The following is a 17,072-nucleotide window of genomic DNA, read 5'->3' as shown; positions in this document are numbered from 1 at the left end:
CATCGGTGAGATGAGCTGTGATGCATGAAGAGACACCCATTTTCCTCACATGCACATAAAAACACATCTTACAACAATTCTTTGGGAAAAAAAATCCAAAGTCCAGCATCAGTAGGTAAATAAAATATTACCTCCTATAAGCAAACTAATAATAAAAAAAAAACCCAGACAATCATGCATTCTGCTTTAAAATAAGCTCTTTGTGTACATTGTCCAGAATATAGTGAACCACACAACCAATGAACACATGAAAAATGTGAAGCTGTTAAATGACTCGCATGATTTCTTGGGTTAAAGAAATGTTGGTGTCGCAGTAAAACACAGAACCTGAGATTTTGCGTGTTAGTCCTTAACCGGCTGTATGCTTCTCGCTTCACCAGTGCAGACCTCCGAACGAGGAGATTCACTTATTATTGTTTTCAATCACACGGTTATTGTAAATTATATGGTGACACATAATGAATGTTGCTAACAATAAAGGCGGGATTTTACTGGTAATTGCTGTCAAGTGGAGTTGTCATTAACTGTGAAAATAAACATTTAAAAAATCTCATAGTGAATATGAGCATCTGCTGCAGTTAATACTACTCCCATTCTCTGCTGTACTGGGTGGCTATGACTAACTTGCTGTAACTCCTACCACACATGCTTGCCAAGAAATTTTTTGGCTTTATTGTTCGGCCAAAGTAGCAGAAAATCGCCTGTCATCCACTTTAAATTCGTAAAAGCCCTCACCCCGAGGCGCAGACCAGGAATCAGCTTAACCTTTCTATAAATCCTGCTCAATCTTATGCAGGGACCCATCGGCATTATGGTCCATGCAATGAGGAATGGATATGGAATTTCTGAATCCATATAACATTGGCATAGAATTTGGTTTGGCACCTGATGTCAAGCAGAGAGCTACTACCAGGTTCTCCACCCACTAAAGATCTTCCCTGCTGGCTGCTCCTTGTGCATACCATTACACTAAACAGAATGTAATGATTTTGCAAATCTCATAAACCCACTGACACTAGAACATACTAAACATATAAAATGTCTACACTGAGAAAATGCACCATTTAAAACATATGTCAGCTCATTTTGAATTTGATGGCAACAGCATAGGTCAAAAAAAGTGCCGGGGGCAACAAAAGGCTGGAAAAGGAAGGGGTAGTAAAAAGAAACAGCTTGACTAATGTTTTAGAACTAATTATGTTCACTGGCAACAGACTGAATATAAAAACAGCATCTTAGAGAGACAAGAGTTGCTCAAAATAAATAATATCGTCAAAAGATTCAGAAAATTTGGAGAAATCTCTGTGCGCAAGGGAAAAGACCAAAAATCTTCAGGCCTTGAGGCAATACTGCATTAACACCAGGCATGACTCTGTCATGTAAATCATTGCATGGGCTCAAAAAACTTCCAGAAGTTATTGTCTTTTAACACAGTTCACCGTACTATGACCAAATGTAGGTTAGAGCTCTATCACGCGATGAAGAAGCCATATATAGCTCAGTATAGGGATAGCTCAGTAGGTAAAGTGGTCGCCCCATGATCGGAAGGTCGGCGGTTCGAATCCACTTAACGGCTACCCTGAGGTACCCCTGAGCAAGGTACCGTCCCTACACACTGCTCCCCGGGCGCCTGCTTAGTGGGCTGCCCACTGCTTCACTGAGTGAATGGGTCAAATGCAGAGAAAAACAAGTAATTTCCCCATGGGGATCAATAAAGTATCTATTATTATTATTATTATTATATGTGAACCAGAAACACCGCTGTCTTCTTCGGGCCAAAGCTCATTTAAAATGGACTGAGGTAAAGTGGAAAACTGTTCTGTAGTCAGACGAATTGAAATTGGAAATTATTTTTGGAAAACATTGACCCTCTCTCTTCTGGCTAAGAGAGGGACCACCCGGCTTGAGATCAACACTCAGTTCAAAAACCTGGATCTGTGATGGTACTGAGTAGCACTTGCTCCAATGGAATTGGCAGCTCGTGCATCTGGAAGGGCACCATCAGTGCTGAAAGGTACATACAGATTTTAAAGAATTACATTCTCCCACCCTCACTACGTCTTTTTCAGGGAAGGCCTTGCATATTTCAGCAAAACCACATACTGCAATTATTACAGCAGCATGGCTTCATAGTGGCCTCCGTGCCCGACTGGCCTGCCCGCAGCCCAGACCTTTCACCAGCTGAAAACATTTGATGCATCATGAAATGAAAAAGCAGACACAGGACTGTTGAGCAGCTAGAATCCTAAATCAGACAAGAACAGGACGACATTCCTCTCCCAACAGTCCATCAGCTGGTTTCTTTAGCTCCCAGACGTCCATAGCCTGTTGTTAAAAGAAGAGGGGATGCTACGCATCCACGGACCATTCCCAACTTTTTTGAGATGTTGCAGTAACATCAAATTCAAAATAACCTGATATATTCTGTTTTTATTGATACATTAGACAATGTCCCAAGTTTTTCATTACACACACACACACACACACACACAAAATGGACTATGCAGTTCATTTTCTCCAATTTATTAAGCACGCCTCTGCATCAGCCCCCAGCCCACTCAAACAACAGCTAGCCAAGAAAAGTGTTGTTTCCATGCATCCATTCGCTTCCGCTTGTCCTTTTCAGGGTCGCTAGAGCCTATCCCAGCTGTCATAGGGCAAGAGGCGGGGTACACCCTGGACAGGTCGCCAGTCTGTCGCAGGGCCAACACACAGGGACAGACAACCATTCGCACTCACATTCATTCGCACATTCACACCTAGTGACAATTTGGATTATCCAATTAACCTATCCCCACAAGCTGCATGTCTTTGGACGGTGGGAGGAAGCCGGAGTACCCGGAGAGAACCCACGCAAACACGGGGAGAACATGCAAACTCCACACAGAAAGACCCCGGCCTGATGTTGGAATTGAACTCAGGACCTTCTTGCTGTGCGGCAACAGTGCTAACCACCGTGCCACCGTGCTGCCCTGTTTCCATGCACAATATATCTGCTGCATGTTGAGAAAATGCCACTTTTTTTTCCCAAAAGAGCATTACTGTCCAGTCTTTTCTTGCTTTTAAATTCCAAATAAATAAATAAGTGTTCAACATTAAGTTGTAGGGTTTTTTTTTTAATTATTCGGTTTACATGTGTCCACTGAACTACAGCTTTAATTTCTTTGAGATGAATGAGGAAAAATATCATTTTAATCAGCAGCAAGCTGATAAAAAAAATAACTGATCAATGTCTGCACATGTGTCATTTGTAGGCTTAAAGCTCCATTGGCTTTTATTCATTATCAGCCTGGGGCAATTATGTTCATTGCTATGAGTAAACGGTAATACCTGAAGGCCTTATAAAAGAAAGGGGCCCCTAAGTAAACAATGTGACAAATATTTAAAACAAGATTCACCTAAAAGTTTCTTGGACTTCCTAATGACAGCGAGCTAAACAATAACTACAAAGCCTAGAGCAATCCATACCTCACTGATGTGATCCCAGAGGTGCTACACCTGCTTTGTACTTTTTTTAACCCAGACAGACAGGAGAAGTGTGGACATGCAGTAAAAGTGCAGCCGGCAGACAGTCAAATCTGGAAATTGGCTGCAGAGGGCATTTCCCCCCTACTTTACTACTCATTCATCAGGTTACTGGACTTGACAAGTATAACTCTTGATGAATGTGCTGAATTTCACCTCAACCTGCCTTCGTGATTGTTCCTTAATGGAGAAATAGTAGAGTGGCTGGGAAGTGACTCACAGAGTGTGGATCTTGGACAGGATTTACGGGATCTTGACTCCACGCTCAGTCACTGAGAGGGGGGGCTTGTGGGAAAAATGAGACAGAGAAAGGGTGCCTAACAGAAAGAGTGATACTGAGGTGGAAAGAGTACGGTGCTCTGTGTGCACGTCTGTGTGATATGCGAGGATTTGTATAAAGCCTAATGGCGGATGGCTGTGAAGTTTGGGGAAGGGGTGTTGGCTGGCCCCCATGCAGACTTCCTCGCTCAGTCGTGGGGGTCAACAGTGTCTCTGAAAGGAGGCATTGTCCCTCTTTGGGCCTTCTCCTCTCGCTCTAGCAGAGTAAACACTGACTACAGCAGCTGAGCGGGAGAGAGAGCGGAGCAGAGGGATGACCGAGGGGGCCACAGCGAGGATATACGAGGGTGAGGAGGAAGTGGAGGAGGAAGCGTGCTAAAAAGGAGGCTTGTGCATGTCCTCTTTAACAACCCTTGTGACTTACTCCCCTGTATAACCCTTCCACCTGAGTCTTACTCTGCTGACCTTGCTTTGATAAAGTATGAGTATGTGTGTGTTCAGGGGTGAACCTGGGTCGAGACTGGAGGGTGTGAGAAAGACGGCACGGTTACTTATAGGGTGAAATAGTGCAAGGGGACTTCAGGTCAAAGGAGGGCTATGTGTTTCAACACCCCTGTGCTCTGAGGCTAGGCTCACATGGATCATTGCTGACCCCACTCTGACCGACTGATCTTTACCCTAATCTGATCTGGTGAGGATTGCGTTTCAGCTCAGTCTGCTTGGTCTGATGGTGCAGATACGCGCCAATAAAACGCATCAGAAAACATTATAATTGTGCAGTATAAGATGATTATTTTACAGTTTATAAAATCGCATTGTGCAATATTTTGTTGTCACAGTGTGGGTTTCAGAGAGTGAGGGAATGTGTTTGTGTGTGCGTACACATTTTGTGAAACCCCCTCCGAGTTTGGCTGTAACTTAATCTCCCTCCTGCTGTGACCCTGGGAGGTGGTCTGTAGGAGGCAAGCCAGTTCTCCCCGGGGCTCTTTGCTCTCTTTTTTCTCTCCGTTCTCTTATATACACACACACACGCACGCACGCATGTGCGCACACACACACATATATGCACACGCACACATGTGAAGAGAACACAGAGAGAGCAAAAAAGCATGATGAGAAAGATAGCTTCTAGTGACCGATGGCGTTAAGCTAAACAATGCCATTTAAGCCAATATTAAACTGGCAATAAATATATAAGTAAAATCAGAGACGTCATTTACACATATTTCAAAATACCATTATGAATATATTTGAGCGAATACAGCTTTATTTAAAACAATTTCATTCGTAATTAAAAAAAGATTTAACATTAACACGTATAAAGTGCAAACGTTTAGCCACCACGCATTTCTTGCCACTTTGCTTCCAAGTTTCCAGACATTATTGTAGTTTTGTAAGTGGTCTTGAGGAATAGTTCTCTAGGCTTTCTGAAGTTCCTTTAAAGTTTTGTCATAGCTGTCACGAAAACACAAAATGCCAAATATGACACAGTTTCACGGGCATGAAAGGTTTTTTTAAACAACCAAAAAGGTGATTCCCAAAGAGCTATTAGCCAAAAGGTTGGCATAACTTGGAGTGGTGTGTAGCGCAATCTTGTCCTAAAAAAAAAGCAAACTATCTAGAGCAGTATCTGAAAGTCATTTCCTTAGGAAATTGAAAAAAAAAACAATGACACAGGACCTGAGAGATGCATCTGGTCCTTGTGTTGATTCAACTACTGTTCACCGAAGCCCCATCAGAAATGGTCTCAGTGGAAGAGTCAAGAAGTCATTCTTAAGGAAGGGAAACAGGGAGGGAAAACACGGTGAAGGCTCTGTCATAGTTTGGAGCTGCATTTCAGTCAGTGGTGTTGAGGATATTGTCAAAATTGCTGAAACTATGAAAAGTACCGTCAGATTTTGATCGACCGTGCAGTAGCATCTGGAAAGCATCTGACTGGGAATGGCTTTATTTTTTGCATGACAATGATCCCCAACACACTCCCAATGCAGTAAAAGCCTACCTGGATTTAAAAGAAGAAGAATCGCACACACTCACACACACAATGGCTTCCCCAGAGCCTGGACCTCAACATTATTAAAGCAACGTGAGATCATCATAGCAGAGAATGGAACAAAAAAGGCGACCAACATCCAAAGAATGAATGTCCTTCAAGAAGCCTGGAGAACTAGTCCTGCAAACGACTTAAAGAAATTACAATGAAGCTTGGCTGAGAGAGTTCAGGCTGTTTTGAAGAATAAAGATGATTTTACCAAATACTGACTTTCAAACTCATTAGAACTATAAGCACAAATATACTGCATTTCCATGTATGTTTGCACTTGTTTGTTGAATAAATCACTGCACTTATTTTCTTAGCAAAACATAAATAAATGATGAGTGCTTCAAGACTTTAGCACAGCACTATGTCTATAGAGTAGAATGGAATAGATTATTTGAAGATGCACGTGGAAGAGTATGCATGCAGTAAGGAGTCTTCTTATGTGTATGCGCATATATCAGTTGATAGAACATAATCAGAGCCAGTATAGTCCACTCAGAAATCCAAAAACGTTTTATAGCACGGTGTGGTTAAATCACATTTTAAACAGAACAATTATGGGGTTACTGAGACCTAAATGTGGACTTTCTGCCATCACAAAGCAAACACAACGGCTGCCTGGCACATTTAATGAACTAAAGGTCAGTAACTCTCTTAGTAAATGTGTTTCTAGGTTTTCTGTGGCTTGGCGCTGATGTGTAGCGACCCACAGCTGCAGCACCAGTCATGTTGAAACCTGCAGGACTTTATATCCAACAGGTGAGGGTGTGGTGTGACCTCTGACCCCTGTTCAACATCTGTGACCCAGGCCTAGAGGAAATAAACAATACCCTCACATTTTCAAGCAAACGAGCGCAGTACTCTAAACAACTGTGACTCCAATCTGCAGTTTTCCTCAAGAGTCAGATTTACATGGATTTGTGTCAAAGGTGAGATCAATTCGAGAAGGATGCGACAAAGGCGTTTTCGTTCATCATCAGCTGAGCCGCGTTAAAGGCCGATGATTCGAATCTTTGCATTTAGAGACGCACGAAAAACAGACCCAAAAATGGTCACTCTTTCCCTCACACTTGTCTCATCGCCGACGTTGCTCGAAGTAATAACCGCAAGTGACCCCACCTCTGCTGACACATACAACCCCCCCCCCCCCCCCCCCCCCCGTTTAAGCCCCTGATGGATCACTCAACACACAAACACACACACAGGAGAGGGTTTTTTTTCCCCTGCTTCTGTCCTCTTCAGCCAGCCACCTCCTCAAACAGGAAACCTCAGTTTCCACTCCTCCTCCTACTCCTCTGGGCCCCATATTCCCCTTTTCTTCTTATATTTATTTCTTCATTATTTGCTTTTTTTGCTCTTCTTACATTTACTGCTTCGTTATCCCTTTATGTTAATATTCCACCTTCACTCTTATCACATTTAATGTTATGTTTTATGCTCTAGCTTCTGTGAAGCACTTTGTGATAGTATCTTGAAAGGTGCTATATAAATAAAATTTTACTTTACTTTACTTACATTCCTCTGATTGAATACTACACAAGATTCTGCTTTAAATACTGCAAAGCCAATTCCTGTATTAAAACATTTTATTTAAAAAAACATGTGCATAATAAGGATTTCAAAAAGTTTTACTGGTGTCTCCAATTTTTCATATTTTTCCTTCAAACCTTTACCTCTTGTCTTTGACTCTACTGCAAAAAGGCACACAGGATCTTACACAGGATTATGTAATAGCAGCAAGCATGGAGCCACAAGGGAAGGGCTATTGAGGAAAAACTATTTTTGCTGGAGTCACAGTGGCTGGAATATATATAGGGGGGGGGGGGGGGGGGGGGGGGGGGGGGGGGGGCACACATGTGTTAACATGCTTCAGGGAAGAATAAGCACAAAATTGCCACTTGCTCTTTTGAGGGTTTTAAAAAGACATTAGGCATACATCATCTACAAATAAAAGACAGGGAAGAGATAAAAGGTGCCGACATAGAGAAGAAGAAAGAGGCCCGAGACACAACAGAGCAGAGGCGAAAAGAGCAAGGGAAAGAAAGAAGGAGAAAAGGAAGGGATAGATGGAGTGAAGGAGGGAGAGGGTGCAACAGGAAACTTCTCAGCGAGCTACTGATGGCCTCCAGCCAGAGCATTCAGACACTCAGGAATTCCAGGCAGAAGGCAGGGAGGGAGGGAAGGTGCCAGGAGGGAGGCACTGAACGAGGAGGGCGGGTCGCACTTGTGGTTTGTTGTCAAAAGGCGACTGCTACAACAGAAGGGACGAGCACACACTTACAGTGGTGTTTCTTGTGATGTAAAGCTTTTGGTTAATAAAAGCATTTTTTTTCTTTATCACTGCAGTGTAAACTTGACTTATAATTTCACTGTAGAGCAGTTGCACAAAGTTGTGATCACTATAAAGAAATGCAATACCATCTATTATATAAGTATTTTCTGCTCTTCTCTGTTTTGCATTATAATAATTCTTATTTCTTTAGCAATACAGCTGCTGGTGAGACACCAACTTTTATAAACATTAATAATTTGGTCGTTTATTTAGCAATCCAACTGAGGTTGCAAAAGGGGAATGTGGCATATAAATATATATAGAGATATAATAATAATAGCCAATATTGGGAAATGGTGGCTGGGTGGTGCTTAGCACTGTTGCCTTACAAGAAGAAGGTTGTGGTTTGCATCCAAAGTGGAGCCTTTCTCAGTCAAGTTTGGAGGTTATCCCCGTCTCTGGGTTCTCTTCCAGTATTCTGCTTCCTCCCACAGTCCAAAGACAAGCATTGGTTTGGGTTAACTAGTGATTTTAAATTGGCTGTAGGTGTAAACGGCCGTTTCTCTCTGTCTGTGTTAGGCCTACAACCTGTCCAAGGGTGCAGCTTGTCTCTTACCTGCTCCCCCAGTTATTTGATCCCTTAGAGGAAACTACCAGGTATTTACCGTAGTTTCATGTTACAGACTTGCACTTTAGACCTGTAGGATATGCACTAATGATGTTTATATGCACTCATAATGCCTGGGGTTAATTTAGAAAGTGTGTTATTATCACATAGTTTATCCACTAGAGAGGTTTTGATGTCAATGTTTATAATCGCTTTAATCTCTGATTTATTCCCCATAGATGTACAGAATCTGTGGGATAACAGCAGCTTTATGGTTTCCATTTGTAGTCTGATTAGAATTGGTCAAATACATTTCATGGCTTATTCAGGCGGAAAGTCCGGTATAGAGGAAAAGTGGAGCACATTAGAGGGGTTTTTTAATTTCATTTCATCTATTTATTTATTTTTACAGTGAAAGTGTAAGGTCTTGCCCCCTGACATCAGTTATCTGTTACTAGAAGCTATGGGTTGATGTGCTGTGTATGTTTAATTTGAATCAACACACTCCACCAGGCTGCGTATGGAGCAGTAACAGCACTCAGACCAGACCTGACAACAAAGCAGCAATTCCACTTAGTCTGCCATATAGTGAGATTAGGCCTCGAATGATCTATAAAAAGCCATTTGACTGAGATTTCACAATGTGTCTGTAAGCCTTATGGCCCGCTAAACCAGGGATTGTGGCAGTCTTGGTTAGGTGAGGAGTGATGAGAGTGGGTGAATAGAAGGAAAGAGAATAGAGGTATGTTAAAAAAGTATATAGAACTGCTTTAATTTGCCAGTTACTCTTGTATCAGTGTCTCACAATATTATGTATGGTTTTTTTTATGTAGTAAGATGGAAAAAATAAAGGAAGAGGCAGGTAAAGCAGGAGACAACTGCTACATATTGGCGCGAGGCTAGGAACCTTCCTACCCGGCTATAGTTTATGAGCTGTTGTATGACATGAACTGTACGTGACTGTGAGCCCACGTGTAGCAGCATGTGTTTTGAGTCACTGGATTGTTTTTCTCCCACCTATTCCCCATTCACAATCAGATGGGCCACATAAGGTTTTAATTAACAGTTTAAATGTATATCGTAGCATCAGGACAGCAATCAGTGCTAACAAGCTACCCCCCCCCCCCAAACGAGGACATCTACTCTGGCTGTTTGATGAATGTTTAAGCGGTGAACCCATCCGACGCTAATGCTTAAGGCACTTCACACAGCGGTACCGCAGGCTTTGAAGAGCGGTGAGTAATCTTACAATAACGCAGGGCATTTCACAACATTTGGCATCTGGTGATGCACCAGTGGGGCAATAGCAACCAGTGAACTCAGCTCTACTGCCATCCGTGAGAAGAGAAGAGAAGAGAAGATCTGAATATCTGATTGGCATCCCCACCCAGGCTTACTTTGACCTCCACAGTAACTCTGCTGGGCCCGTCTCCCCTCTGCAGCCTACCGACTGCATTCCCTCCAGCCCTCACTCCTCATCTCCTCTTTGCTCTCACATACTTCCACATAAACAAAACATGCCTCATCTCCATTCCCTCTTGACTTGCTCTTCACTTTTTACATCTATATACTCAGCGTCTGTCATCGCTCTCTCCCCTTCTTTTCCCTCTCATTTGTTGACTTCTCTCACGACTCTTTATCTCTCTTTTCCCTGCTGCCCCCCCTTCAGTCCATTCCTGTGGCCGCTCCCCACAGGCAGTGATGCAATCCTCTGACTCCTGTGCGCAATCACAGGGTCTGGAGTTGGAGCACCAGCCAAGCAGGGGCGTCACCACACCACACTCAGTAGGAAAGCAACGGCGGAGGAAAGAAGGGAGGTGGGGAGACGAAAGAAAGGAAGGAATGAAGCCAATGAGAGAGGAAGTTAAAACAGCCCGACACTGTGTGAGCTCTGGGTGATAGAAGAAGGAAAAAAACAAAACAGCTATGATAAAAGTGAGCATTTATGTTTCCCAAAGCAAAAGTTTGGGTGATTTTTTGCTTGCGTGCGTTCAGCTGTGTATCCTCTTTCGAGCACACTAAATTACATCTACTGAAGGAACTTCTGAAATAATTTAATTTATCAAACATCGGGACTCTCCACCCCCACACCCATCCTCACATCAGCCTACTAACCAGCTGCGGCTGTTTTGCTGGGATTTACTGAAAAGGGTCTGTATTTCGGAAGTGACGGTTCTTTGCTACTCCCACACTAGATGCTGTCATTCCAGCTGACTCACACAAACATTAGCATTATTCTAACAGCCAGACGTGCGATATGACATTTAAGCGAAGGAGCGAATTTCATTGTTTGATTTGGAAGTCTGCATTTCTCTCAAAGTAAACCTCCTTTCCTCTTCATTTCCTTGGTGGGGCAGTGCAGATGAAATATGTTAATACTATGTATATACAACAGACGTGGAGTGAAATTCTTTCCACTAAAAGTCTGAATCGTATAGCACTTTAAAGTAACTAAAAAGATTTAAACTTATGTTATGAATTAAAAAAAAATGATTCCACGAGCGCGTGGACCCACATCTGCTTTACCAACTGTGCCGAGGCAGACCTCCCCTAAAGGCAGCAGAAATGAGCGCAAGGTCAGGATAGGAATGCAAAGCACTGGCACCTGCCTAAATCTTTAAATTAGCAGGTTGTCTCAGCAACACACACACACACACACACACACACACACACACACACACACACACACACACACACACACACACACACAAGCTATTGTTGACCACTCCCTAAAACCCAGCTCAGGATTTAAGCCTAAAGAGAAATGACTTCAGCTCAAAGCCAACAGGTGTGTACACTAAAATTTGAGGATGTATGAAAGTATATACTTAAATTACGATGAGAGCTTTAAACTCTTTTCAAAACATCTCAGAGTGCATAAAACGTCTTCAGCTGAACTCTCAACGGGACAAGTTATTTTCTCACTGGTAACATCCCAGAATAAAGCATCTGAGTAAGAAAGCATGGGAAAGTCAGAGAACCCCCTCTTTCCCTTTCTCCTCTACAAAGTTCAAAACAGTCAGAGGGCATTTTATTAGGGTTGATACTTATAGAAACTGAGGCACATTAAGAAGAACTGAATTACTTTTAGCACCGGTGGATCTGTCCCTGTGGTCTATTGATTCATCAAGGATTGGGGTGCGAATTATAGTATGCATCCACACAGTGCGGCCACACACAGACATACCGACTGTCCGGCTCTTGGGTACGAACCCATGCACGAGTGAGCTGCATGCTTAGCTGTGTGCTGTGGAGTTCAGACCAGTTCAGAGCGCTGTGGTACCGCTCCAGCTTTTGGGAGGGGTTCGTCTGTCTCACAGTCATTTCCTGGACGGGAATATTATAGCACCACACGCATGAGAAACAAACCCCTTTCTTTTTACACACTGACTCCAGCCACTTTCATTTGCTTGCAACTCAATAGAGAAATCCCTGGGAAGTAGGTCTTCTTATTCAATAGCCTCGGTAATATGATTCCAACAACAACTTTATGCAACGCGGCCTCCTGTAGGCTCGAGGCGAGGCACGGAGTCGGTGGGCGCTCTCTTTATTTTGCAGGCTTACGTCTGCTGCACCTTTAACTTTTAAACTCCTTCACCCCTGTCGCTTTCTCTCAAGCGGGGCTGGGCGACACCTGTGCACCAACTGTACTGAATGGCAATAACAAAGAAGGCGGGGCACGGGCCCAGATGTGCTCTGGGAGTGTCTCCACTGGTGCGGCTTTGTTAGCATGTGGGTCTATACGTGTGCACGAATGTGTTCATGTACAAAGAGGAGGGACAGAAGAGGGGCTTTGCTTTCCAAGCCAAAGCATAATGAAAAGGAAGGAAAACAGGAAGAGGGAGAAATGCACAACAGCAGAGAGCAATTAGTAGACTAAGTGACGTGATGCATGTTTTCATGTTATGGACAGCAGCAGCACTGTTGTGGAGCTCCTGCTTCTTTAAATCTCAGTGTACCCCCAACTCCCAGACTGTCTGCTATACCTCCATTTTAGCCCTTCTTCGTCCCTCTCCAGTGATCGCACGTATACATGTAGGCACAAAGCTTGTGTTGTCTTTTCCTTGTGAGGCTCTGCCAACTTAATGGCAGCCCTGTGTTCTCCCTCCTCACATGGAGCGCCTGTTTTCTCTGAGTAACCCGCCGCCCCATGTCTCCTCCCACCATGGCTGGCAATATGACAAGGTCAATATGACAGTCTTTTCTCTCCCTCTCTCTTTTTCTACCTTTGTCTCCCACCCCTCTCCTTTTTTCTCTGTATTTCTGTGTTCTAGCTCAACTGGTGACAGGCTCCACCCTGCAGCTTTCATCTTTTTTTCCCTTTTTTTTTTTTTTGAAGCTCCATCCAAGAGTGGGAAGCAGGGAAAAAGAGAGCAGAGAGACAGATGCAAAGGGACAGATGGAGGGTGACTGAGATGGCGACAGACAGGGTTGAGCATAATGCTGTAAAATGGAACAGCACTAAACTCTCGATTTAAATTTAAATTTGCAATCAGCTCCAACTGATTGCACGACTTGGACGCCCAAGTCGTGCAATCAGTTGGAGCTGAGCGTCAGAAAGATCTGGTGCCGATTCCTCCTCTCGTTTTGGCGAAACGAGAGATCGAACGGCGAAGAACCAAATAAATGTGTTGTGGAACAAACCGCACATCGGCAGCCTGAGAAAGAGTCTCAGTTAGAGCTGAAGGTCAAGAAAATAGCCATGCTCTTGCATCTGAATCAATGCCAACACTTTAGAATCAGATAAGGAATGGCAAAGTCAACTATGACTGACAGCACCGATTATTAAAGACACGAGCAAACAAAGAGCGAGTACGCGGCTTTCAGATGGCGACCATCAATAGTTAAGATGGCCACTGAAGCCAATTCACTTTTAGCGAGCAAATAAAAACAGTGAGGCTGTTTCACAGAAGCGTCTGAGGTCAGAATTAGTCTCAAAAAGCAGCCTCAAACTTAAAACATTCCCAAATTACATAAGGCTCCCTGGTAAGAGGGAAAAAAAGGGAAAACAACCACGGTACATATGAATTAAATTAGTGCTGGCAACATCTCCACAACACCACAGAGAAGGTACAAACACTAAGAGGCCAAACTTTCCCCCCCTCTAACTCTCTCTCTTTTACTGCATGTATAAGATGGAGAATGTCTTATGTAATGTACACGAAGCTGGGAGCTCATGGAAAGTGGGAGACAAAAAACGTAAGGGAAGGACGGAGGAAGAGAAGGGAATAGAAGCCGAGTTGAACGCGAGGAGGAAATGGCGTCTCAGGGAATTAGGGATGGAGGGGAAGAGGGTGGTAGGAGGGAGGGGGGTGAAGGGGGCAAAGTCTGGAAGCTAGCTGACAGGATTGGATATGCCCAGACAGAGAGCCAGGCCCAGGCCCAGACTTGAGAGCCTTATGTGAATCTTAGAAATGCCTCACCCATCTCTCTCCCTCACCCCCTTCTCTTAAAAAGAAAAAAAAAGAAACCCTCACAATTCCTCCCTTCCCAGTCCGATACTCCTCAGCCATACTCACGGGCAGAGCTCCTCCCTTTCTTTTCTCCTCAAACAAGCAAACACACAAAGTCAAACTGGACTGCACATATGACAGAATCCAGGGTGTTGACCGAGCAAGTAATAATAACATAAACCAGCTGCGGCTCCACTTCAACCACAATACTTTGGGTATATTACTGTACAACTGGCAGATCCCTTAACTCAGCTTTCTGATCCCTTAAAGGGTCAAACTAGATCTACTTTTACTTTCATTTGCAAGTTAAACAGTAACAATGAAGCTGGAAATGGACCAAAAGTACAAAAAGTAAAAAGGAAAGGAGAATAAAAGGGAAAAAAAGAGAGCGTCTTCCTCTAAAATCTCCCATGTCTTAGCTCTCTTTCTCTATCTTTCCTCATCAGCAGTGCCCTGCCCCAGACATGGTCTGCATATTGTCTGCAAGGCTTTGCGAGCTGAAATTCTCTCATGATAGAAATACTGAGCAGGGAGTGCAGAAGGCGCTTTAAAGAGAATGGGAAGAGGTAGGGCGGGGTGGTTGGAGTGAAGCACTGAGTTGTCTGTGTTTATTTTGGAAATGCAGGACTGCACACTTGCAGCAGAGGAACTGACCCTAAACTTCACCGATCCTCACAGAAAAAGCCAAACCCGAGCACTCATTTAGGATGTCCCACACAGGTGATTTAAGAAAAGGGTAGACCATATATCCCCTCGGGGCAGGGGGCTGAGGGGTAGTTTAACCCACCCTGGGGACACAGGAATGGTCTGCTCGAGGAGGAAGCAGTGAGGCCGTGAGGTGATTAGTGGTTACAGTTTAACTGGAGAAAAATGCACGGTGCGTGAGCCCCAGCCAGCCTGGGAGCAAAGCGGTATGCACTGGTCTTTTTCAGTTTTCAAACTAGAATGAGTCAAGTCACTGTATGCACTTTGTCTATTCTTAATGCATGGGTCCAAGAGTGTGACCCATACAGACACATCAGTCTGCAGCGCTCCAAAATATGTCTGTGTCATTCAGCAAGCACGTGGCAATGATTAAGAATAAAAGATTTGATTCGTCTGGAAGTGATTTACTATTATATACAAGTTTATCTACATTCAGGTATTGAGATTTACATACAATGTTCAGCTTGACGCTACAAGAGAGGACTTTACTAACCAGTGGATGATGCCAAAGTGGTTTTATCCACCCTTTATGTACAGTTAGTGGTAAGCAATTGAATGATTACATTGCCTTAGCGTTTTGGCAATAATTTAATTAATTAATGAAAACAGGCAACTCATTCATTGCGACTTATCTTCAAATAGGCACAGCGTTCTTAGAAATGTATCCAAAAACTGACCATCCTCTCTTCTCCGCCTAGCTTCAGTACAAAGACATTTCTTCTGGCACAACACTTGCATCTCCTCGATCACTGGTAACGAGCTTGAATGCACGACCCCGCCAAACGCGTTCGAGACGTGACATTTCCCTAATGCATGAAGCACGAGGCTGTTCATCTGATTAGCGTTAACTCTCTACAAATGCAAACCCCAGAAAGGACAGGCTCTGCCATGGGAAATCTCAAGTGCTGCAGCTCTTATCCCTGGGAAGATAAACGCAAGTGTGTATCAGGTGCCTTGTTTTCACTGCATGCTGCCTCATTCACTGACCACTGTAATCCTCCCTCCCCTGCTGCTGAGTTGCCTTTCAGCTCGCCTGTAATCCCTAGCAGCTACGGAGCCCCACTGTGATATTAATTCGAACACTCAACTTGGCTTTACCAAGCAGGTTTGTGCAACTTACATCCCACCCACTTACTGGTAGCAATCCTTGCCCTCCGCACAGTGTTTTTTCCCCTCTTAAGTAGCAAACATATTGTTGTGGTTTTACATGAAACTGTGAAAAAAAACCAACTTGCTTCTGCCACCTTTTAGACTTTAGATGAGGATTTCTTTGGCGGCAATGCAAAAAGCACAATGTAACAATCAAATCTATGGTGTCCATTTGTATTGGGCCTCGTTTAAGGTATTAAGCACAAGTGCACCCTGGGTTCCCACCATCTCTCTATCACAAACCTCGTGGTAATGCTGACGCAGGAGTACGCCTTTGAGTTCCACCTTTTCCACCATAAAACAGCTGCCGTTCCCTCACAGTTTGGACCAAAACTGAATGATGTCACGGTTGCGGTGCAATCCCAAGACACATGGAAAATTGAGGAGGGGGTGAATACCACACCCATGATCTGATTTTAGAGACTGGCACGGTGGACAGCCTTAATAGTACATATCCTCTGAGGAACCAACTACAGCAGCCAAAGGCTGTCAGACCTATAACTCTGGCTAGCACTCGGTGCAAGTTGTTGCTCCCAGCAGCAGTCCAGTTCCCTACATATGGCCAAGTATGAATTAAGGGAAGGAAAAGGAAATATACAGCAAGAAAATTACACACACACATCCTGTGAGCGTGGAATGCCACCACAAAGATGCACAGCTGGAGCTCTGTGGACATCTGGCTTTATGGTGGAGATGAGAGACTTTTCTCTGCAATGACTAAATGTTGTGGGAGAGAGTCGTTGCCTGAATAGCGATGGTGATAAATGCCTTTCCGTCTGACCACAGTCTTTCTCTCGGATGGATGTTATGGTTGACCTGCGGCTGAACTGATCATCAGCTGACTGGATAAACAATGCAGCCAGTGGGCTGTGGATGTGAGGAGCACCTGTGCTCACAGTTCTGAGAAGGTTTATGGATTACATAGTGGGGGCCTCAGGGAGGGAGCAAAAGGAGTCTCTCCCTGTGCAGAAAGCCTCTACGGCCTCTTTCGCTCCTTCCCCACATTCTTTGAGAGAGGTCCAGTGGGCCTGTGGCCAGACC

At 43.9% G+C, this 17,072-nt stretch overlaps 1 protein-coding gene across 3 annotated transcripts in view; it reads right to left on the bottom strand.

Annotated features, from left to right (window-relative positions):
- Window positions 1-17,072, bottom strand: part of glis2b (GLIS family zinc finger 2b) — a 30,635-nt gene that overhangs the window by 11,681 nt on the left and 1,882 nt on the right. Inside the window, exon 1 of one of the 3 annotated variants that reach the window (XM_085403987.1) lies at window positions 5,485-5,582. The exons of the other annotated variants lie outside the window; for them this stretch is intronic. Within the exon in view, the coding sequence (XP_085260113.1) occupies window positions 5,485-5,497 (13 nt within the window). The 5' untranslated portion in view covers window positions 5,498-5,582. Of the gene's footprint in view, window positions 1-5,484; window positions 5,583-17,072 lie in introns of those variants that run through there. 3 annotated transcript variants of the gene reach the window in all.

Source organism: Rhamphochromis longiceps, linkage group LG4 (genome assembly GCF_057381845.1).
Source record: "Rhamphochromis longiceps isolate RC_006_pf linkage group LG4, R_longiceps_female_GT1.1, whole genome shotgun sequence".
Lineage (NCBI taxonomy): Eukaryota > Metazoa > Chordata > Actinopteri > Cichliformes > Cichlidae > Rhamphochromis > Rhamphochromis longiceps.
The sequence above is the reverse complement of the archived record's forward strand: the minus strand, read 5'-3'. Positions and strand labels throughout refer to the sequence as shown.